The sequence below is a fragment of the Typha angustifolia genome, chromosome 4, assembly GCF_048772165.1.
Source record: "Typha angustifolia cultivar Huaian chromosome 4, ASM4877216v1, whole genome shotgun sequence".
In the NCBI taxonomy this organism is placed as follows: domain Eukaryota; kingdom Viridiplantae; phylum Streptophyta; class Magnoliopsida; order Poales; family Typhaceae; genus Typha; species Typha angustifolia.
Genome location: NC_133242.1, coordinates 4,856,049 through 4,880,627, shown reverse-complemented (window position 1 = coordinate 4,880,627; position 24,579 = coordinate 4,856,049). Strand labels below are relative to the sequence as shown.

At 37.9% G+C, this 24,579-nt stretch overlaps 2 protein-coding genes across 7 annotated transcripts; both read left to right on the top strand.

The window, feature by feature from the left end:
• Positions 1-11,090: 11,090 nt before the first annotated feature.
• LOC140759429 (BEL1-like homeodomain protein 11) lies at positions 11,091-14,591 on the top strand. Of its 5 annotated transcripts, XR_012104230.1 has the most exons (6): positions 11,091-11,234; positions 11,733-12,425; positions 12,790-13,166; positions 13,241-13,301; positions 13,410-13,641; positions 13,716-14,590. XR_012104230.1 is itself a non-coding variant. In XM_073095991.1 (5 exons), exons 2-5 carry the CDS (start codon positions 11,865-11,867, stop codon positions 13,518-13,520), a joined length of 1,110 nt encoding a protein of 369 aa, XP_072952092.1. In that variant the 5' UTR covers positions 11,091-11,234; positions 11,733-11,864; the 3' UTR covers positions 13,521-14,591. The 5 variants fall into 5 exon arrangements, 4 of the variants coding, with proteins under 4 accessions (XP_072952092.1, XP_072952095.1, XP_072952093.1 ...); XM_073095991.1 differs by having other exon boundaries at positions 13,410-14,591; XM_073095994.1 differs by lacking the exon at positions 11,091-11,234 and adding an exon at positions 11,256-11,350 and having other exon boundaries at positions 13,410-14,591.
• A 4,638-nt stretch (positions 14,592-19,229) lies between these two features.
• LOC140759781 (diphosphomevalonate decarboxylase 2-like) lies at positions 19,230-23,546 on the top strand. Of its 2 annotated transcripts, XM_073096441.1 has the most exons (12): positions 19,230-19,451; positions 19,573-19,815; positions 19,987-20,185; positions 20,611-20,674; positions 20,875-20,938; positions 21,023-21,103; positions 21,235-21,321; positions 21,531-21,688; positions 21,822-21,870; positions 22,896-23,017; positions 23,092-23,326; positions 23,437-23,546. In XM_073096441.1, the coding sequence occupies exons 2-11, from the start codon at positions 19,600-19,602 to the stop codon at positions 23,312-23,314; spliced, it is 1,263 nt and encodes a 420-aa protein (XP_072952542.1). In that variant the 5' UTR covers positions 19,230-19,451; positions 19,573-19,599; the 3' UTR covers positions 23,315-23,326; positions 23,437-23,546. The 2 variants fall into 2 exon arrangements, with proteins under 2 accessions (XP_072952542.1, XP_072952541.1); XM_073096440.1 differs by having other exon boundaries at positions 19,231-19,451; positions 23,092-23,546.
• The last annotated feature ends 1,033 nt before the right edge of the window (positions 23,547-24,579 follow it).

Genomic DNA, 24,579 nt, shown 5'->3' with positions numbered 1-24,579 from the left:
ATTTTATTTTGGTCTTGGTTGGTTAAAAGTAAGTGAAGTAGGCAGTCTATCCTACTTTTAATTGTTTGGTTGAAGGGAGTTAGGAAGTCATTTGACTTCCTCTAAAGTGTAGGAGTTTCCTATCTTTAGCCAAGTCCACTTCTGGAGCAACGGGAGAGTTCTTCACCGAAGTTTTCAGTCACATAATTCATATTATGTTATTCCAAATTATTTTTTCAGCTGCATAATTAAAAAGTAAAAAATATTTACAGTTCCAATCTCACACTTTATACATTAGAAAGTAATAAACTCACAATGTCTCTTTACTTTTCTTATTCGACGGCAACATTTATGTAGCGCCATCCAAATAAGCGAGTCGGCTCGAGTTCAGCTTGATAAGGCTCAATCAAGGCTTGAAATTAAATTCGAGCTAAGCTTGATCTCGAGCCGGCTTGATCGAGTCGGCTCGATAAGACTCAAATATATATATATATATATAAAATATTGGTTGCTGATAGTTTTCTGATATAATTATCTTTATTGCTTATAATTTATATTTTGATAATATTTATATTTTTATAGTTAGGCTTTGAAATTTCTAATTAAAAAGCTCGTTTAGGCTCGAGTTTAATATTGGCTCAAAGTGAAGTTATTTTAATTTAAGCTTAATCATAGAGGCATGTTAAAATTAATTTCAATCCAAACTTGATGAAAGCCAACCTCGATCAATCTTGGCTTGTTTACAACCCTACCTTTATAAAAGTTTTAAGTTAATATATTTTTTCATTTGGTTCTACTTTCTTTTAAAAGAAAATGAAAAGTATTATTGATTAATCACCGTGGTAATAACACAGGCCCTTCCCAAGTTACATCCATGGCGTAATTTCCATCCGTTATTAGCAAGCCAATAATTTTGGTTTATAGTCTTTCTGGTTCACTTGTATGAGTTTACAAGTAGTATTTTGTGTGTGAGAGGATGCTATCAATAGTGAGTTCTAATGACTAAGTAAGCCTATGAATATCATTTAAATGTTGATGAGAATCTGAGGGATTCGATCCATATCCGTTGGATATTGAATTATGTTTTAGGGTTTTTATAAATCATATTCTATAGTTTATTATATTGTGATTCATACTCCGTTTTTGAAGATTTTATAATCCGACTCTTCATTTTTTTCAATAATTCTTATTTAATACCTTAAGTTAACTTAGACCGTAAATATTCCGTTATGATATACAAAATAATTTATAAATACTTAAATTACTCATATCTTCTTATCCTATTTTTCTCTTCCCAAAGAAGAAGAAAAGAAAATGAGGAGCAGGGTAGAAGATGAGAAAAGATGGTGCCGGCAATAACGACGACGACAATAGAGGAGATAGGTGGGGAAGATGGTGAAAAAATATAAAAAAAATGAGAGTGAATGACAAAGGTATGTTAGTATTTGATAGATATTAGTTAGTAAAAATAATGTCATAGTGTTAAACAAGAATTATAGGGGAAAATGAGAAGTCCAGTTACAAAATCCTCAAAGACGAGATAGAACCGCAAAAAGATGCAAGGAGTTATTTATAAAACCCCCTTTTTTTATTACTATTAGAGTTATTTGATTTTATTTTATTTATCTATTTAGACATATGGTGACTTTGTATAAATAGGGCTCATGCCCCTTTATCATTCAATGAGAAATGCATTCACCAAAATCCTCTCTTCTCCTCTTCTCCTTTCTCTTCTCTCCAAACCTATTCTAGGTTTGGATCTTCTATTGTTACATGGTATCAAAGCCTCCCGATCATTAGGGACATTTCTTAAGATTGGATCTCTCCTCCAACAATCTCTCTCTATCTCATTGCTCTCTCGTTGGATATATATATATATTCTTCTTCTTTCCTTCACCCTTTTCGAGCTCGACAGTTCTACAGCAGCCTCTCCCTCTCACTTCGACATCTTGTCTACAACAGCCACCATTGCTGCAGCAGCAGTAGCCATCGCCGCTGCAGCAACAACAGCAGCAACAACCACCGCCACTGCAGCAGCAGTAGCCACAGTCAGCGGCAGCAGTCAGCCACAACTGTGCTTCTCCTTGGCGCGAGCTCCTCTCCTTACCATCACCACAGTCGCAGTTTTTTTCAGCAATACTGTTTTCAGCGAGCGCCCACCAAGTGTTCGACGAAAGTTAGAGTGTCCACAACCCTCTTTTTCTGCACGGCAACCCATTTCTCAACTAGTGCCTATCAAGTGTTCGACGGAAGTTCACTTGTTCTCAGCTCTTTCATTCAACAGCACAATTCAACGTTTTCGCTCACCAAGTGTTCGACAAAAGTTTGGTGTGTCGAATGCAGCAACAGCACAGTAGCAGAATTGGTTTCTAGCAAGTGCACACATAATGTTTGACGAAATGTTAGTGTGTCGAGCTCTTATTCTTTAGCAGTTCTGTTTTCAGCTATTGCTCACCAAATGTTTGACGAAAGTCCACTATGTCGAGCACTCAAGTTTTCAGCAGACTTGTCCAAATTTGACATCTATTTGGTAGCGTGTCAAGGTTAACAGCACTGTTCACTGGGTGTTTGACGAAGGCCTAAGTAAGAAAAAAAAATTGAAACACCCTCGAGGTGTTTGATAGGTTGTCTCTTCTAATGGCACCTTGTGTTTTAGTCAGCCGTGAGAGCCTTAGCTTCACTAGTGCCTCTATTTGTGCCTCTGCTTTTTCTGGTATGATAAAATCCTGGATTTTTGATTCTGGCGCCTCACATCATATGACTGGTGACTCGTCCATTTTCACTAGTCTCGCCCCTACCCCCACCGCTCTTCCTCATATTCATACTGCTGATGGGACTCATTATCCTATCTCTCACATTGGTTACATCACCCCGACCACGGATCCTACTGATCGTCTTACTTTATTTGATGTTTGGCTTGTTCCTGGTCTTACAATAAGCCTTATTTCTATTACTCAGCTTTCTGACTCTGGTTACACTGTGTCCTTCTCTTCTACTTCGTGTGTTGTGCAGGACACGTCAACAGGCCAGAGGATTGGGACCGGTAGTCGAATTCATGGGCTCTACTATCTAGACCAGCTTCATCTTCCTCCACCTAGCCCCAGTGTTTGTCCTGTCACTCCCCTATCTCCTTCAGATCTGTGGCATCGGTGTCTAGGTCATGTATCGAGTCAACATCTCAAGACATTATCCAAGTCTGGATTCTTAGGTAGTAGTCATTTTTCTTGTTTGTCTCCTTGTACTGGTTGTAGGTTGGCAAAACATCGGGCTCTTTCCTTTCCTCTTAGTGAAAGTATCTCTGATTCACCTTTCGATCTTGTGCACTCTGACATTTGGGGTCCTACCCCCCTTTCTTCTATTATGTATGTTTTATTGATGATTTCTCTCGTTTTACCTGGATTTACCTTATGCGTCAGCGTTCTGAGGTATGTCAGATCTATCGTGATTTCTCTTCTATGGTTCGTACTCAATTCAGTCGATCTATTAAGATCTTCCGATCTGACGGTGCTCGGGAGTACCTTTCCTCTGAGTTTCGTTCTATTCATGCTTCTGTCGGCACTTTACCTCAGCAGTTGTGTCCCTATGCCCCTGCTCAAAATGGTGTTGCCGAATGAAAGCATCATCATCTTCTTGAGACCACTCGTGCTCTTCTCTTTGAGGCTTCTGTTCCTCATTCTTATTGGGCTGAGGCCCTTCTTACTGCTCTCTATCTAATCAATCGAACTCCATCTTCAGTTTTTGGTGGTGTGACCCCGTACGAGCGTCTCTATGGTACTTCACCATCTTATGGTCATCTTCGTGTCTTTGGGTGCACCTGTTTTGTTCTTCTTCCTCTGGGTGAATGCAACAAGTTGTCCCCTCGTGCAGCTAAATGCGTGTTTCTAGGATATAGTCCTGAGCATAAAGGCTGTCGTTGTTATGACACTTATGCTCGTCGTTTAAGGATATCACGCCATGTCACTTTTCTAGAAGAGATACATTTTTTTACCTCCGATACTTTGGCTCCCTCAGACTTATCTTTTCTAGATCTTCCTACATCTATCCTATCTTTCATCCCCTCAGATGTCCCTGCTTCAGCCCCACCATCAGCCCCCTACTTACCTGATACTCCTCTACCCATTGACACTCCTTTACTATCACTTCCACCTACCACTCCAGACCACTCTCTCACTGAGGTTCCAGCTCTTTCAGAGGAGTACCCCCCTCCCATGACGAACTTCCCATACTTCTACACTCGTAGGTCGCGTCCCCCTCCCTCTACAGGTAGTATCTCTCTGACCATCCCATCCTCTACTGTGACGGCTTCTGCATCCGCTCGTCGTTATCCAGAGCATGAGCATCGCCCTCCCGATTGGAATGGTTTTTTGATGTCTTCCGCTACATACTCTCCCCAATTTCACACCTTTCTTGCAGCCATCCACTCTACCCCTCAGCCCAGGTCATATCGTGAGGTCGTCCAGGTTCCAGAGTGGCAGCAAGCTATGACAGATGAGCTTCAGGCCCTTCAACAGATGCATACTTGGGATGTTGTCCTCCGCCCACCCGACATCATGCCTGTCAGCTACAAATGGATTTTTAAGGTCAAGCATCAGCCTAATGGATCCATTGCTAGGTACAAAGCTCATCTGGTTGCTCGGGGCTTTACTCAGGAATACGGGATAGACTATGAGGAGACCTTTGCTCCGGTTGCCCGGATGACCTCTGTTCGTACTATTCCTGTTGTTGCTTCTAGTCGCCACTGGCCTCTTCATCAGATGGATGTGAAGAATGCTTTTCTTCATGGTCTTCTTGATGAGGAGGTGTACATGGATCCTCCACCTAGTTTCCCACTTCCCCCAGGTCACATCTGTCGACTACGACGAGCTATCTATGGGCTCAAGCAGGCTCCTCGTGCATGGTTTGATCGATTTCGTAGCGTTCTCACAGCCTACGGATTTCAAGAGAGTCCCTCTGAGCCATCTATGTTTCTGTGGTCTTCTGCTTAGGGTCGGGTCCTCCTTCTTCTATATGTCGATGATATGATTATCACCGGAGATGATTCGGCCGGGATTTGCTCTCTTCAGCAGCATCTTCAGAGTCAGTTTGAGATGAAGGACCTTGGTCCTCTTCGATACTTTCTAGGTATCGAAATTACTCAGTCATCTCATGGTCTTTTGCTGTCCCAGCAGAAGTATATTACAGACATTCTCAGTCGTGCTACTATCACTGACACTCGTCCCGCTGCTACCCCAGTTGAGCTTCATGTGAAGCTTCAGCCCGATGACGGTCAGCTTCTTTCAGATCCGACTAGATATCGTCAGCTGGTCAGGGCACTTGTCTATCTGACTATTACCCGGCCTGATATCTCTCATGCAGTTGGTCTTGTCACTCAGTTCATGCAGGCTCCTCGAATTGCTCACTATGCTGCTCTTATTCGTATTCTTCGATATCTTCGTCGCACCATTACCCGCTCTCTTTTCATGCCATCGACTTCCATTTTAGCTCTGCGAGCTTATTCCGATGCAGACTATGCTGGTGACAAGTCTGATCGAAAGTCTACTACTAGCTTCTGCATTTTTCTAGAAGACTCCTTAATTTCTTGGCGCAGCAAGAAACAGAATATGGTGTCTCTCTCTAGTACTGAGTCAGAGTATCGTGCTATGTGTACGGTGACTAAAGAGATTGTTTGGCTCCGTCGCCTCCTTAATGATATGGGTGTTCCATTGCCCCTCCCAACTCCTCTTTATGTCGACAATGATAGTGCTAAGAAGCTCGCTGAAAATCCTGTTTTTCATGAGAGGACGAAGCACATTGAAGTCGATATGCACTACACTCGTCAGGAGTACCGAGCTGGCATCATTTCTCTCCATCGCCTTAGCACTGAGGAGCAGATTGCCGACTTCTTCACGAAGTCACTTCCTCTTCCGTGTTTTGAGTATTTAGTTAGCAAACTCTCAGTTTATGATCCACCTTGAGTTTGAGGGGGGGTATTAGAGTTATTTGATTTTATTTTATTTATCTATTTAGATATATGGTGACTTTGTATAAATAGGGCTCATGCCCCTTTATCATTCAATGAGAAATGCATTCACCAAAATCCTCTCTTCTCCTCTTCTCCTTTCTCTTCTCTCCAAACCTATTCTAGGTTTGGATCTTCTATTGTTACAATTACTATCAAGTATCAATGCCTCGTGCATCTTCTGATGTTTGGTTGAAGATTACATTAAAGAGTTTTTATTAGGTTATATTATATTTTCACCTATTGAACTATAATTTAATATCATCTTGAAATATAAAAGCATATACTTAGTGATAAAAATCTATCTCGAAAAGGCTTATGACACAGTTTTATATTTGAGACACTTCTTATTTGGAAGTAAATACCATACATAATTCATGACTGTCATCTGATCAAACATATATTTTTCGGAGGCAAATCTTCCATTTAAATTTATGTAGTACTTAACAGTTTGTGATGCAATTTACTTTTATTGCTCGTTTTAATGCAGAAACCTTCTTAAGAAATTTTACTGAGAGAAAAACACCAGATATTATCTCTTGCAAAGGAATGGAGATTATAGATCTTCTTGAACATCTCTGCCTCCATGGATTAGTAAGGAAGAACTGAACTCGGATATTATGCTGAAAAGTTTGAAAAGACCGATTTCAGTGCACCATTGAACTATTATCGTATGCTGGACTTATGAGATTTCTTCTTGTTCACTTTCTGGCTCTTAGTTTTAACAAATATTGATTGAAACTTGGCACTTCGTTAGTTGACAATATGCTCATTGGAATAGGGATAATAAGCTAGCTTATTATTTGACTCAGAACCTCAGATTTCAGCAACATATCAGTCTGCCAGATCATTCTGAGTGGGACTTGATATCTTTCAAGAACTATTCATGATCAGACAGATTACAAGACAAATCCCCTCTTTCCTTCCTATTTCTTAGTTCCAGTGTATGTGTAGTTGTAAATCTTGATTCATTGACACTGCAAAGGATTCCTGGTTTAATTAGTTACAACTAAAGAATATATATCTCCTAGCTAGATCATTTAAAATCTTGAATTCTTTTTTCAACTGAATAATGGAGTAGAAATCTCCATGAAAAGTAGCTCTAAGATGGAAAGATATAGATTGCTTAGTTGTTTAACTTCATGAACAAGCTCAAGTTCCATGAAAAGTAGGTGTAATTTGCAATGTGAACTTATTTCTAGCTTCACTGCTCGTCCAAGCATATAGTCTAATAAGTATTTGATTTTAATATTGAAATAAGAAGACAATTGATAACCTTCTTATATCAACAGACATCTTATTAACTGCATTGTGTTAAACATATGAACTGGAAACTCCTAGCACCATGTCAAGGACCAAGAACTTTAGTTCCAAAAAAATTTCTAGCTGTTGAAAAAGAAACCGGGTATCGATCTTTCGGGATCGAAGACTATGTCAACCACGAAGAATTCAGGAGTTTAGTCCCAAACCTTGATGTTGTTTTCATTGATAGATACCATTTTATCCACCAAGAGAAGGCTGAGAAGGTGACATCTGAAATATTATCCTACTTTGATAACCTTTCTGTGAAACAATCAGCAGCACATCATCATGCTGATGAACAAAAATCTTATAAAAAAAATACTGCATTAGTGTATATGTTAAGATAATTGTTTGGTTTCCAGATCTATTAAAGTAGTGTCTCAAGGTATTAATCGGTGCTCTCATGCTATATTTTGGCATCCATTTAATTTTAGTAGACATTAAAGTGCAGTTTTTTGACGTCCTAGGAGAAGAAACATGCTAAATATATAGTTGATACTATACTTTGAAGAGAAATATGATGAGTATATGATATACTGATGTTGCTTTTATATTATACGCTACTTGTACAAATATAACATCTTAAATTAGGCCAATCCAAACTGCTGAAAAATAAATCTGCAGATATATATATGCTCTTGTCTGTTACAGTCAACAGGCATGAGAAACAGTTTATAATCCGAATAATCTAATTATTATCCAAATAATTTGTCTAAACTTTGAATAACCCATTTATCGGCCGTGTTTTATTTCTATCCAAATCTGCTTATAACCCGATTACATTTGTGTTGGCTTGAACTTTTCTTACACTCCGAACCGATAAACACATTTAGCCCTTGTTCAATTTAAGAATAACTTTTTTCTTATTAGAGAAGATAACTTTTTATTTCAGAATAACAACTAATATCAAAATAATTCAATTCTAGAATATAAATATTATTCACCAAAATTACATATTTATCGCGTCAACCTACTTTATATCACGTCAAAGATTATTCGTGATAATTTTGTAAAATATAAAGCATATTCTTTTCATCTTTTCTTTCACTTTATATCACATCAAATATAATGAATATAAGAATAATTATTCCTAAAATAAAAACCTCATATTGAGAATAACAAAATGAAATATCTATTCTAGAATTAACATTATTTCTAAAATAAATCAAGCCTTAATTATACACAAAATTCTCGTTATAGAGAAATTAAAAATAAAAATAAGATTTCTCGTATTAGCATAAATTGATTGGGATCCTATCTTTCATCATTAGCGAGATAAATAGGTTCAAATTCCACCATTTAAACGGGTGATTTAACATAATTGTGGCATTCAAACAAAAGAGAAATGCCAATTAAAAATTAATCAACAAAGTAGTAGTCCTTCCTTATTTTCTAATGGCTATGTCCATATCCACTGCGGCCTAAGGGCTACGGCTTCTCTTTAATCGTAACAACTTAGCATTTGGACAACTCCTCAGCTTTTAGCAGCGTTAGTAGCCATATAGACTGTACATATCTACTTCAAAAGTTCATTACATAGGACTAGAGTGAGTTATTTGATTTATTATTAAATTGTAATGTGCCTTTCAAATAATTAAACAATTTGTAAGCCAGCTTGGAGCTAGAGAATCATCACCAATGGGCCCCTTAATACTAATTTAAAACCCATCTCTGCCTCTCGAGTTGCTCAAACTATTAGATCTTGAAGCCTCATCCTACCGACAAACTTGTTTACTATCAAACAACTCTAATAAAATTAGTAGGTATCTTCCTTATGACTAAGAAGGTTATAGATTTAATTCCAACTTTAAATAATATTGTAGAAAAAATTGTTTGGTGATTTGGTGATTTAGCTTAACAACTCGACTCGATTAATAACTCGATAATCCGGTTGGCTTGAAGAAACAGCTCGACAGTGTAACGATTTAGAACAGGTCTCAACGGTATTTAGTTCGGAGCAATTGTTCAACAATGCACATAGTTTGAAGCCTAGACTGGGTAATTTACTATATTAATTAAAAGCTTGGTGAAACTTAAGTGTCTCCATATTTAGGAAGGATTGACTCTTTGTCTAGTCTATATTTGACATTCGGGGCTCATGAATAATTAAAAAGAAAAAAAAAATACTAACCTGACTACCGCAAAGTCCGTGTATGCCTACCTTTAAGTGTCTTGAGCCATCAGATCTCATGCCTGTTATGGTTTGCAGCTTCTCTAAAAGTTGCCCCTCCCTGTAAAATTAAGCTTGTTTTTAAGAATCTGAGTTGGAGCAAACTTCCAACAAAGCTAAACCTAGCCAAGTTGGACTTAGGTCCTAACAAAGTTTACCAGGTCTGTGGGCTTGTTAAGGGATCATCCATCTTGCACCTCTTCTGCACTTGTGTCATCCCTAGACTAGCTTTTCAGGACATTTGGTCCATTGGTTTGATTGATGAAAGCTGGATCAATGGAGATTGGCTCACAAATAATATTACTCTCCCTTTTTAACTGTTCTCTCCTTGGTGGTTATGGAGGTGCTCCTCTGGCATATATGGAAAAATCAAAACAATGTTCTCTTCAATAATAAAAGAGAATCTTTCACTGTTGTTTGGAAAGATATATTATATTGGCCTTTGAATATTTTGAGATTCTATCACTCCTATTCCTCCTCCTGGACTGCCCCCCTGTTTAGCCTTATCTCAGTGGGAAAAGGCCATTCTCTCCACAGTAAGTCTGATTCACTTTTTTAGTTAGTGTTCTAAACGGAATCTGCAAGGCTCCTTCCATTCCTCTAAGATCTCTCATAATTGTATTGCAGATTGACTCACTAATGCTGCTCAGATCATATACTTGGATTTGAGTCTCTCTCTCAAGTTTATAATTTTTTAGCCTCCAGTGATTAATTAATATAAGGTTTTTTTTCTTTTTTTTAAACAAAAAGAAAGAAAGAGAGATATGGGGGAGGTGGAGAGAGAGAGAGAGTTGTGTTGTCAGATTTGGCCTTCAATGATTCTGAACAATGTAGAGATTGGAAGAGTTAGTAAGATTCATTAAAAATCCAGCATGTGACCACCAACCAACCAGTTAGGAGGGAACCAATTAGTAGCCTTGGAAAGAACAAACACCAGCAGTTATCATCAAAAGTACAACACCACCAATCTATCCAACAAAACTAAACAAGGTGCAGTCAAATCAAATCAAACTCATCAGATGTCAAGAATTTCATAGACACACATCACCATCACCTCTCATCCAACTTAGCCAAAAGATTTACTTCAAGTGTCTTTCCACCTCTTATTCTCAGTCAGAAAACAGGATGAGGAAAAAAATTTTGTAAGTATTCTCTCTGTACCTCCAGACAGCATATATAGGTAAAAAAGATAACTCCCTTTTGAAAGACTAAGACACCTCCCCTCCATTTACTTGCAAGTCTCTTGAGATTCTAACCTGGGCCTCTTTCTCCATTGCAGAACACAACTTCCAACAAAGTCACAGAGTATGTTATTAATGGAGAGAGAGAGAGAAAAGAAGAGAGAAGAGAGAGAGAGAGATAGAAAGGACAAAGACCATTGATTGGATTCAAAGACTCAGAGTCACCACATGATAGCAGGCCATTAAAGCTGAGATTTTTGATTTCTCTGCATGGTGGTTTTTGCTTTTCTGTCAAAGGGGACCATCCTACTAAGCTATGTGCAATTTAAGCCCTTCATTTTTATCTTCGAACTTCTTTTTCTCCTCTCTCTCTCTCTCTCTCTCTCTCTCTCTCTCTCTCTTCTTCTCTCTCTCTCTCTCTCTCTCTCTCTCTCTCTCTCTCTCTCTCTCTCTCTCTCTCTCTCTCTCTCTCTCTCTTCTTCTACTGTTTATATTATTTGAAAGCTGCAAATGGGTATTGGAGCTAAGGAGTTCAGAGTCGTTTGGAAAGCTTGGGTAGTGAAAGTTGAGTGGCTTATGGGGCTTTCCTCTTCCATTACACAAGGTATGCAAGTATCTTGTAATGTGGATGGCCATTTCACTGTAGGATTGAGTTGTACAAATGCTACATCTGCACTTCTCTTCTGTTGAAATGATGCTTGGTGTTCCCTATATACTCTGGTAGTCTTTCTAGTAATTAAGAGCTTGACTCCATGTTGCCTTTGGTGATGTCTTTTGTCTCTCAAGTTTCTGCGACTGTAGGATTTGCAAGGTTTTGATCTATTGCCATGTGTTTTGATGGATAGTCACACTGTTAAAATGTTAACATTATCAATGGCTCTACTCTGGCTGTGAGGTCAAAAAGGGTATCTGAACTCTATGATCAGCTCTCCAATTAGTCCTTAGTTTCACAAATTTAAGTGGGTCTAAATTCTCAAAAAGTTTGCCATATATACATGATAATCTGTTGGTTCTTCTTGACTCTGAAGGCTGATTTGATTTCCTTCTGAATTTTGCAATTTCTTTTGTACTGATAATTAAGATTTGCATAATTATCTTTCAGGTTGGTCACAAATGTGCAGAAAGTGTTAAACGTTAATGCCATCCAATCTGCGTCCAGTTGGTGCTGATCAATTAGCACCCTGTTGCTATTAAGTGCCATTACTTGATCTTCCTTGGACTTACTCATATAATTATGGTTACAAAGGAGCTTGCGAAGGATTCACCGGGAAGTGTTCGACACCAATGCATCGTCCCGGACGTGGGCAATCGTCCGATTTGTTCTGATAATTTTGTCTATGCTCTTCATTGGGATGGAAGGAATCAAATGGACCTTGTCTTACCTCTTCAGTCACCAGAGCAACAAGCTGAGGAAGAGAATGAGCATCATGATTTAATTCATGGTCCCAGAAATGGATTGTCACTAACCCTAGGTTCTGACATGGTGAAGCCATTCAAGCAAACACAAGCAAAGTTTGTGTGTCCTAATAACATTAATGGTCAAAATCCAGGATCTTTCAACTCTATTCTTCAAAGTTCTTCCTATCTAAAGCCAGCACAAGAGCTACTTGATGAAGTTGTATGTGTAAGCAATGCACTTGAGCTCAGTGATGATGAGGAGGTTAGGAAGAACAGACTTGTTGGAATGCTGAATCAAGTCAATGGTAGACATCTTCGACTCGGAGAAAGGATTAATGATCAATATGCAGTCCAGGAGAACAGTGTTCAAGCTAAGCTTATTGCACTGCTGAATGAGGTACATCTCCAATTCTTTGCTCTTTAATTTGCATGCTCAAGTAGTTATAATATGTTCTCTGGTACATAAATATATGCCAGTCAACTTTTATCTCAGAACTGGTGAAATGAACTCTTGAGGTTATACTAGTTGCTGAAGACTGTCAATAATAGAGCAGAATCCTTTGAGCTATTAAAATCATTACACTGAAATCCTTTGAGCTACTTCTTACAGGAAAAAAATTGTTATTATATACTAATTATATAGATCCTTGAGTAAGAATTCAATGCATAAAAGTACTCTAAAAGTTTATTAGCACAACAATTATTAAGTCATATTCTTGATCAGCCGACTTCATTTAATTCTTATTTCCCCTCTCTTTCAGCTTGAAAGCAGATATGAACAGTACTTTCATCAAATGGAGCAAGTAGTTTCATCTTTTGAAGAGGTAATAGGAAGGGGAGCTGCTATGTGTTATACTGCCCTCACGATCCAAGCGATGTCTCGACACTTTGCAAACCTCAGAGATGCAATAATATCTCAAATACATGCATCAGTAGATTCTCAGTGCGAAGAGTATGCTAAACTTATCAGTGATTGCTCCAAAGACACGTCCCGTGATCAAAGCAGCAGACAGAAGAGGGAGACACTAAGACAACTCCGAACAATCCAGATCCGCCAAGTCTGGAGACCATTAAGAGGGTTGCCAGAAGATTCAGTTGGAGTTCTTCGAGCTTGGCTTTTCGAACATTTCCTTCATCCGTAAGTCTATCTCTCTGATATCATCATTCATTGAGATCTAATATTTTATCTACTCTGACTCTCATATCAAACAGTTATCCTAACGACAACGAGAAGCTTATGCTGGCCTCGCGCACAGGCTTAACCAGAAATCAAGTATATTTCCTCCATATATTTTCTTCCACATGATATGTATGCTCTTATGCTTGCAATTTTATTTTCATGAAGCAAAGTTTATTAACTTGAATTTGGTGCTATCCACAGATTTCAAACTGGTTTATAAATGCTCGAGTACGGCTTTGGAAGCCAATGATCGAAGAGATGTACAAAGAGGAGTTTTCAGAGGATTCAAGGGACTTGAGCGTATTTTCTTGACACAACTCTTTAGTAGGGTAATGTGGAAGATTTGTAATTCTTTCTTCTATGGCTTGGTTCATGTTTACTTGGGAATTTGATCAAATCAGCAGCTGTGCATACCCTTTACAGTTAAGATAAGGTGAAGAGATAAAATCTACATAATTTTTAATGCACAATGATCAATCCTCATTTCCTTTTTCTTCTTATTGATAGCTTGCTTCAGTTGGAGCTTACATTCCAGATGGCCACTCTGCTCATTGGGTTTTATTCTGGCTAGGATTATATCCTTTTTATTCTAGTGAGATCCCATTCTTGATAACAACCTCCATTCCAAACTTTCTCAAGGCCTATTATTACATTACATTAGTTTGAACTTAAATCTCAATGCAGTCTACTTTCCACTTGTGATTACAACTTGTTTTTGAACTTCTGCAACTATCAAGCTCAAACTTAAAAAATAAATCTGAAACTGTTTGTGCACCCAATATTAACTTTGAACTTGATCTCAGAATGGCAACCTTAGTTCTACTTGTTCTTGACCAGAACTGAATCCTGATAGCTGCATTCTTACTCTTCATGTCTATCTACCTAACATACAAAAGCTAGAAGTTAATTAATATGTTGGCCTTTTCTGAGTGCTCTGCTGGAGGATTCCTTGATCCCCTTCCCTTTCTCCTGCTTAGATTCTTTTAATATGTTTACTTCTAATCTTTTTCCTTGTAACTCTTTCTCAGATTAAGTTGTGCCAAGTTTATTCTCAGATTCAACTTCTAGAGACACTTAGTGGTTTCATTGTTTGAGGAGGAAAAAAATTTTATTGTCACTTAATTCTGATGAACCAAAGGAAATAAATAAGGATCAGGAGATTATAACTTCCCTGCTCTCCAGAATCTTAAAATATTCTAGTTAATTACATCTCAACAGGACTACCTCAGATTAAACTACAGATCAATCTAGGCATTAATAATTTATGGGGTTTTTTAGAAATACTTCTACTCTATATCAAGAATATGTCTGCAAAGTTTTATTGATTTTGGACTGGCAAATTAAAAAGTTATAAACCTCCAATTAAGCCACTCTAGAAATTCCACCATAGATTTATTATCAGATATATATATATATATATATATATATATATAATATATAAAGATGAAGAGTACTCATTCTCCTCTTTGATCCTCTAGTGAATTACATGTGAAATTATCTGATATAAGAAAAATTGATGATAATAATAAAGAAGATTCATTCCAGATCTCAGTATTTATTTGTGGGCATAGTTCTTTTTTCCCCTAAAAAAATAATTAAAGTTCTTATTCAAGTAGTATTCGGGCCGTGCAATTTTCTTTTTTTTTTCTTTTTATTTAGACGCTCAAATTTATTGAGCATCAGATGTAACAAAGATTGGGCACTTTTGGTTGCAGTATAAGAAGAAATTATAATTGAGTTAAAATAATGACTTATTTCTATATGAAGGAATTTTTTTTCTAATTTTAATTTTGTCTTTGGTTGTAAAGATAATGATAATAAGTCTTGAATAAAAATATAGGATAAGATGGTATATGATTGTGATAATTGAGATAATAAATAAAAATGATTAAATTAATATTATTGCCATTTTCCTTAGATTAATGTGTGTGTGTGCATATACACTTATTATTTCTTTTTTTTTAATTTAGAGATAGATGTGAAATAGTTTTAAAATTAAGCCTAAATTGTAGTTGTATTTTATTCATGGTTATTTAATAACTCTTGGCTAAAGATAATTTACACAGCATACATGCATCCTATGGAGAGGCTAATTGTGCTGCTAATTGGTTAGCAAAACAGTCTAGATTGTTTTCTTTACCCCTTTTTAGGGATGGCTCAGGTATGCCTGAGCTTACATCTATTTTATGCTCCGATGCTACTGGCCCTCCTCACAAACGAGACACTAGTCTGTAATTTTTTGATACACCTTGCCTATTTTTAATGTAATTTTGATTACAAGAAAAAAAAGGAGAGGGAACCTCGAACTATGATTAGCGGTCTCATTAGTTACGGTATATGGCACTTGTGGAAGAGCTGCAACGATAGGATTTTTCAATTGAACTCGCCTGCTATTAACGAACCGGTGTTTAAAATTGTTGTTCTTATCGAGGAGATAGTCCACATTTTGGGCCAATGGCCTTTGCCTTCTAGGTCGCCGCACCTTGTTTGCCACGGAAGGCTCCGTCGTCGGGGACAATCTTGATCAATACTGTTCCAATGGCTCTTGATCTATTGCATGCTGAACTCAAAGCTAGGGACCACAACTTCACTTATATTGTGCAGTCCCGACTCTCTCTATCTTCTCAAAATTCCAAAGATCATTCAACTTCTTGGACATCTCTCATCTCCTTGCTTATTTTTTTTTCTTTTTACTTCCGTCTCCTTCTCGCACTGCTATAGAGAGGCTAACAAAGCTGCTAATAAGTTAGCGCACCTACAACTGGAGCAAGGGTTTTGCTTCCATTTGCGCGGAGTATGTTCCATTAGAAATTTTAGAATTTTATGTATAGGGATACATCGGGTATCTGTCCACATAAACCGAAGGTATTTTTACTCCCCCTTTCTGATAATATATTTACATTTTAATCAAACACAAAAGAAAGAAAGAGCAAGTTGGTCATTCTGTCGGAAGTTGGTGAGATATTCCAAAAACTTATCCCAACTAAAATCGTGGGATAAAGATATTCGAATAATACCGTTTATTTTATTTTTTTTCTCTATTCATAATTTTTTTTTATTCCGAAATCTCATTCTACCAAAACCCCTGTGTACTCTGACCGTCGTTGAAACCTCTGTTTCTAATCTATCGGTGCATTTATTAATAACCAGATCTTCCACCAGACTCAACAGCCAAAGTGACACGTTTTTCTGCCTTCTATTTCATTTATTTACATATCAAAACCTTATATTTGTTGCATATATGCAGATAATATTAAGTCTAAACTTAATTACATCCCTGAGTTAAGTCTATTAAAAAGATTAAACAAATACTCTCATGCAATCCAATCTCTTAACTAATTTTTTCTCTTTCTTTTGTTCTGGGATTTCTTGTCTAAGGAAGGAGAAGCAATTAAATACTCCAAAACAAGGAGTGCAATAATAGAAGATTCAAACTTAGAATGGGTTTGGAAAGAAGGATTTTGGTGAATGTTTCCATAAAATTATAGAGAGGACATGACCCTATTTATACAAAGTCACCGTATATATAAATAAATAAATAAAATATAACCAAATTACCCTAAAACCTCTCCTAGATGAATCATAAATTAGGAGTTTGCTAACTAAATACTCAAAATATAAAAGATGAAGAGATTTCATAAAGAAGTCGTCAATCTACTCCTTAGTACTAATCCATTGAAGAGAAATGATGCTAACTTAGTACTCTTAACGAGTGTAGTATATATCGATTTCAATATGCTTCATCTTCTCATAAAAAATTAAATTTTTAGCGAGCTTCTTAGCACTATCATTGACTATATAAAAAAGAGTTAGGAGGGGTAATGGAACACTCATATCACTAAGGAGGTGATAGAGCCAAACAATCTCCTTTGTCAAATCAGAGAGTTTTCTACAAAATTGGATAGTCTGCATGAGGATAAGCTCATATAGCCAAGATAGGAGTTGATGATATGAAATAGAGTAGATGATAGTGCCACAAAGATATCTAAGAATACGCATAAGAGTGGCATAATGGGAAGTTCAAGGAGCCTACATAAACCGAGTGACAAGATCAACTACATGAGAGATATCAGACCGAGTAATGGTGCTTTGACAAGCCATCGGTATCTAGTTGGATTTGGAAAAAGTTGACAATCATCCGACTAAAGCTGCACATAAAGATCGACTACGGTAGCAGAGAGACGAGTATTAATGATAGTAGAACAATTGAGAATGTTTGTAATTTACTTCTGTTGGGACAACAAAAGACTATGGGATGACTGCGCAATTTTGATACCTAAAATGTATCGAAGAGAACCGAGGTCCTTCATCTCAAATTGACTTTGAAGATACTACTAAAGAAAGCAGCTCCCAATTGAGTCATCTTCGGTAACAATTATATTATCGACATATAAAAGAATGAGGACCCAACTCTGAGCAGAAAATTGCAAAAACATAGATGGCTTAGAAGGACTCTCATGAAATTTGTAAGCTCCAAGAATACTACGAAATTCATCAAACTAGGCATGAAGAGCCTGCTTAAGACCATAAATAACTCATTGTAGTTGGCAAATGTGACCTAGGGAAAGGGAAAAATCAGGTGGAGGATCTATGTACATCTCCTCGTCAAGAAGACAATGAAGAAAAATACATTATTCACATCCATCTAATGAAGAAGACACTGGAGACTAGAAGCAATAGCAAGAATAATACAGACTAAGGTCATCTGAGCAACAGGAGCAAAGATCTCCTTGTAGTCTATCCCGTATTTTTGAGTAAAGTCCTGAGCAACCAAACAAGCTTTGTACCTAACAATGGATCCATCATGATGATACTTGACTTTAAAAAATCCATTTACAACTGACGGGCACGATGTCAGGCGAGCAAGGGACAACATCCCATGCATGCATCTATTGAAGGGCCCGAAGCTCTTTCATCATAGCCTGTTGCAACTCGGGAACGTAGGTTAATGGGTGGAGAGAGTGGCTTCAAGGAGGGTGTGAAACTAGAGAGAGTATATAGCGAAAGATATCAGAAAACTACAGTCATGAGGGCGATGCTCACGCACTAGATAACAACGAGTGTGTGTAAAAACCATCATAGTAGAAGATGGGACGGTTAGAGAGATACTACCAGTATAGAGGGCATTTGTTGCTGACACAATGAACTTTCGTCGAACACTTAGTAATCATATGTTGTTGCTGCTGCTCTACAGTTGATGAGGACCAACTAAGCTGCAGTGGTGATCGAAGACGACGACTACGTCATGTTGCTATGGCTATTGTTGAAAAATAAAAATCCTTGTCATAGAGAACTTTCGTCGAACATTTGACGGGTACTCGATGTTGTAGCTGCTATGGAGTCGATGAAAAGGGCTTTTGTTGCTAGAACTCGAGGTTGAAGGAGAAGATGATGAGGATGTGACTGATGGTTGAGCTAAGAAGAAACAATTTGCTCCAGTGACGAGTGATAAAGCCGAAGGAGGAAGGATGATCGAGAACGATGAAGAGTTTGGATTGAGCCAGGTCTATCTAACAAAATGATGCAGATAGTGAAAAGGAAGGAGTAGATGGGTCGAGCTAAATCTCTAGAGATCAGAAGGCTCTAATATCATATAACAATGGAAGATCAAAACTTAGAATGGATTTAAAGAGAAGAAAGGAGGAGAGAAGAGGATTTTAGTGAATGTGTTTTATGAAATGATAAAAGGTCATGGCCTTATTTATACAGAATCACCACATAAATAAATAATATAACCTCTAATAAGATGGAAAAAGGAGAAGAAGAAGAATGGCATTTTTAGTTTAAATGTATTATTAGTTCTTTTAGGAAAAGATTATTTGTAATTAACAAATAATATTCTAGTTTTATGTTATGTGCCAAAAGATGTTAGTATTAACTTAAGCCAAGTAATTTTTTTTTTTGCATAAATATATAGCTTGATTTATAAATATATTAAAAAAACAGTCTAAATCATAAATAAATTAAATGCAAATTTCTCATTATAATATAAATATATAATACCTGTCGCATGCTCCATCTTCTCCCCCTCACTCCTCGCTATCTCTATTATTTCTTCCCCATAAAAGAAATAAAATTGTTTCTTTCTCAAGCGCGAAAATTTCGAATCCCTCTCCTCTCGAGCACTCCGCTGCTCTCCCACTCTCACTCAGCGATTGCATCCTAAATCCATTCCTGTTTCCTCCCTCCGTCGGCGAATCGCTCCTTTCGCGCCCTGCGCCCCAGCCCAAATCCTGCTAATAGGTGATCTCCGATCTCTTTCTGCGACTTGATGTTTTCTTACAGGGAGAGGGATCGAATCCTTCGATCTGCTCTTGAAAGTAGGGTTTTTGTTGAATTGAAGTGTGGATCTGTGACGTTTCAGCTTGGAGAGTAGTTTCTGTAGGCGGAGATGGCGGGGGATTTGCAGAGCTGGGTTCTGATGGCGACGGCGAGATCGCCGACCAACATTGCGGTGATCAAGTACTGGGGGAAGCGCGATGAGGAGCTGATCCTTCCTGTGAATGATAGCGTCAGTGTTACGCTCGATCCGGATCATCTCTCCGCCACCACCACCGTGGCCGTTAGCCCCAGCTTCGAGCAAGATCGGATGTGGCTTAATGGCAAGGTTGATCCCCTTTTCCTCGTTTTCCTTCTTTTTCTTAATATTTTACCTGCTATTTGCTGATGGAAGAATTACCTTTTTCTTTGTTTAGTAGGGAATTTTCTTCTTTAAATGCCACTTTGATTGGTTGTTTTAGAGAATACGTTTGATTTTGTTACTATTGTGCTGGAGTAGGAGATCTCATTGTCTGGAGGAAGATTTCAGAACTGCCTGAGGGAAATCAGGAGGCGTGCTCGAGCTGTTGAGGATGAGAAGAAGGGAATTCGGATCCAGGAAGAGGACTGGGAGAAATTGCACGTCCATATTGCTTCATTCAACAACTTTCCAACTGCAGCTGGGTTGGCTTCTTCAGCCGCTGGCTTTGCATGTCTTGGTAAATAAAAAATCATTCATGAAACTTACATTTGTTTAACTACTACTTTTTCGTTAGGTTCTACTTCTAATGATAGTTTTGGTGGAAGTAGAAGTAACACGTGAATTCTTATGTGCATCTTTTCTGTTGCTTAGTATGATGTCTTGTTCTAGATTAACCACCAGGAAAGAAAAGAATATAAGTAAGATTTTGGAGCTAAAAAAGCCAGCAGTTAAGAATATTGATTGTAGAGGCCCAATGAAACGATTATAGTGCATCATTTCGTAATGTGCTTCATGGAGCCTTCTGAATGGCCATCCATCTGGGTTTCATTGATCTCATGCAATTTTCACCATGCAGATCTGGACCAGCTTTTGTCTGATATTTTAAAAAAAATCCTGTAAAGTAGACATGATTATTTTTCTCTAATATTTTGCTACTTACAGTTTTCACCCTTGCAAAGCTGATGAATGTGAATGAAGATTATGGAGAGCTTTCCTCTATTGCAAGGTGTGTTACTCTGAGGGCAATTCACTATTTACTTTATTGTAGAAAAATGTGGCAACTGCTTGCTTTTTGTAGTACATGTATACTTGATTTATTTAAAGGAAGCATGTTGTCAAACTTGATATTTCTTTAAGTAATATGTAAGATATTCTTGCAGTACACATATTGCCTAGCTTTTACTCTAAACAAATTTTACTATTCAGGCAAGGATCTGGCAGTGCATGCCGCAGTATTTATGGTGGGTTTGTCAAATGGGCCATGGGAAATGTAAGGCTACCATAGGGAGTAATAAGTATAGTTCTTTATATAACAAAATTATGTAATGTTGCCGGCTGATTGTTTAATTTCCAGAATGCAAATGGAAGTGACAGCATTGCGATTCAGCTTGCTTATGAAACACATTGGAGTGACCTTGTTATTGTCATAGCAGTGGTAAGTAGTCATACTTAGGTTCTCTTTTACTCGGTAAACTTGGATATAAATTGCTTTATCAAAAATTGTGCCAGCCACAGCTTCTGATTTATTGCTTATAGTAGTTTATATGTCAATCTACAAAAATCCAGGTTAGTTCAAAACAGAAGGAAACAAGTAGTACCACTGGCATGCGTGAAAGTGTTGAGACAAGTAAACTCTTAGAATACAGGGCTAAGGTAGTGTTTCTTTAATCCTGTTCACTTCTTTTAGATATCCACTTTGTGAGAAGATTATAGTACTTAATTGTTAACTGCAGTTTTTAAATTATCCAAAAAATGTCAAGTGGCAGTCAGTAGAAACATCTGATATTGTTTTCCCTCAGTTTGCAACTGCATAGAGAATATTTTTATCTGGTTTCATTCATGCATTTGTTGTGCTATTCCAGACAGTAGTTCCAACTCGAGTTTCCGAAATGGAAGAGGCTATTAGAAGTCGTGATTTTGCATCTTTTGCTAGGTTGACATGTGCAGATAGCAATCAGTTCCATGCTGTCTGTTTGGATACTAGCCCTCCCATATTCTACATGAATGATACATCTCACAGGCATGACTTGTTTTTCATTTGTGTAAATTCTTTGTGCTTACTTTGACATTTATATTGCTATCACAAATAATATAAGCTGCTCAAGTAATACTTTTTGTTCTAAGTATAATGACTGTGAACGAATGACTCTCAGGATAATCAACCTTGTTGAGAGATGGAATAGGTCAGAAGGAACGCCACAGGTATATTTGCTACTTTGACAATAAATATTTTTGTCCTTAAGCTAGAAAAATAGCCTCAGCATTCTGGATATGTGATGAACAGCTGTTTGGGTTTTGGTCTTTGTATCTAACTCTTATGATAACGATACACTATACACAGGTGCAATAGAGTTGGCTTAAAGATATTTGTCAGTGTTAGAAATGGTTTCTGTATCTTAGGTTTTGAAATTCTGCACGAACTCTCCGATATCGAATGTTTAGTATCTCAATCATCTAAAGAATTATGCAAGAGAACGTCGACATAATTAGTCCTTAAATGTAATGAGAATAAATGAATAATCCTACATAGGAAAAGCAAAAAGAAGTCCTCTTCAATAATATGCCTCTTTAAATAGGAAAAACAAGCTCCCTGCTCTAATTGCTGCTCCTTGACATGACTCAAATAATCAACACCAGGGTGCATGATAGTGAGCTTTAGTGTCGCACCCAAGTTATGGCTGCTTATCTTTGATTATTGAACATAACTCTTGCATAACTTTGCACTTCATTCTCTACATTGAATTAGGCAGAAGATCATATTCTGATTATAGCCTATTTTGGTTGTCTTTATCTCTCTGTAATTCAATACCAGATCAGTTTTGTGATTCTTGCACCTTCAATAGTTTGCATTGTGAAGGGCAAAAAGAAATTCTAGGCACTTCACATTCCTAAGCAACGATGTTATATCATAGAGTATTTATGCTTTTATAACTCTCACTAAGTAAATGGTAATCCGATAAACTTTATTTACGTTGTCATTGCATAGAAATAGTTTCCTTTTTCTTTTAGCATAGAATTTCTTATTCCTCTACATGTTACAAACCTTTATCATCACCAACCTTTATCCTCTTCATGCTGCTGTGGCATAGGACATACAAATGAAGTGTAAATCCTCCACAATATGTAGCTTTATTATTGCTTTTAGTGTGAACTATTCCAACGTCATGCAAAACTTTGCTCAAACTAACAGAAAAAAGAATCTTGATATATGATCATACCTACGGCAGGTGGCATACACATTTGATGCAGGGCCCAACGCTGTTCTTATTGCACAAAATCGTAAAGCTGCTACGCTTCTGCTTCAAAGGCTATTATTCTATTTTCCTCCACAAGATAACGATCTCACTAGGTACATTTTATCTTCATTCCCTTGTTATTTTTCCCTACGAAAGAAAAAATAATGTGGTACGTTTTTCTTTGCAGCTATGTGCTTGGGGACAAATCAATACTAAATGAAGCCGGTCTACAATCTCTAGAAGATGTTGAAGCCCTGCCACCACCACCTGAAAATAAGGATAAGGTTCCCCATAAAAAATTCAGTGGCGATGTTAGCTACTTCATTTGCACTAGAATTGGAAGTGGCCCAAAGCTGCTTACTGATGAAAACCAAGCATTGATAAGTCCAGTAAGTGGTCTTCCCAAGTGACCTAAGAAAATGGTAAGTGGTTGCCAGACAAGTTTGTTTTTCCAACAAGAGTGAAGTAAAATTTATCAGTAGGAAATAGTCCTCTGACATTTTAAACTCTTTTTTAACGTACTGTCTGACAGAGCGTAGATGATCCAGAGATCCACTCTCGTTTGGATGCTGTACTCTCGATGTATTTATTACCTTGAACTGTCGAGTATCTTAATTTATGACTTCTTACTACAGTTCATAATACTCTTTCCATTTGAGTGATTTAGCACAACAGTCTAAATATTCTTCTTTTTCTTGCTCCTGTTTAGTTTGTTGTAGATTATAGTTTGTTTCTTTCCATGTGGACAGAGTAGCATTAGTTGTTAGAACCAGAAAAAAAAAATAATTAATTAATTAGGGGTTGAGAGAGGAGGGTGGGCGTGCAGCCCCTCCCCTCTCCCTCTCCGGCACGCAACGAGGCACACAAGAAAAAAAAAGAAAAAAAAAAGAGGATTTCATCTAATCAGAATAGGGTTAGATTTGATCCTCTTCTAATCTATAAATTTAACCCTAATCCTCTCTCTTTCCTCAACACCCCTAGCCTTCTTCTTCTCCATCGTTTTCTTTCTTTTCTTATTGTCGGAGTCGTCGCTGTGGGATCGGATCGTTGGAGCATTGTCGGAGGAAATTGGGACCACCACACTCCTCTCCGGTGAGCTCTCTCTTATCCCTCTAGCTTAATTTAAATTTAAAGGGGTAAATCGAAAATACCTAAAATTGGGGTTCTCGGCTTCATCGGCAAATCAGGCCAGCTGGTGGCTTCGGGTCGCAACTGCATCGTCACCGGAAGCTTCGTGCTCTAAGCCTGGTGTCGATGATATCTTCTAGGAGGCCCTTGTGGCTCGGGTTGTGGTTGGCCATGGGTGGGAAGTCTTCCACCGTTGGTCGCCATGGTCGACCTTCCCTCCAGTGCAGGTCGTTGAGATCGCTAGGGGACCTCCGACGAGGTCGATAGGCTGTCGGCGACAATGGTCGCCGGCGATGCCCTCTCTCTCCTTTCCCTTTTCTCCTCTCTTCTTTCTCCCTCACCAATCTCTTTGGGGAAGAAAAAGGTTGGGCTCGGGTTAAACCCGAGCCCAACCTTTTTCCTTCTCTCGGGTTCGGGTTTGGGTTGCGGACCCGACCCGACCTCTAGTCTAAGCCATGGGCTGCAGGCTGACCTGCAGCCCAGTTCTTTGTTGGCTTTGGGTTGGGCCTTGGCCCAGCCCAACTAGCATGAGGTGGAAGAATGGGCT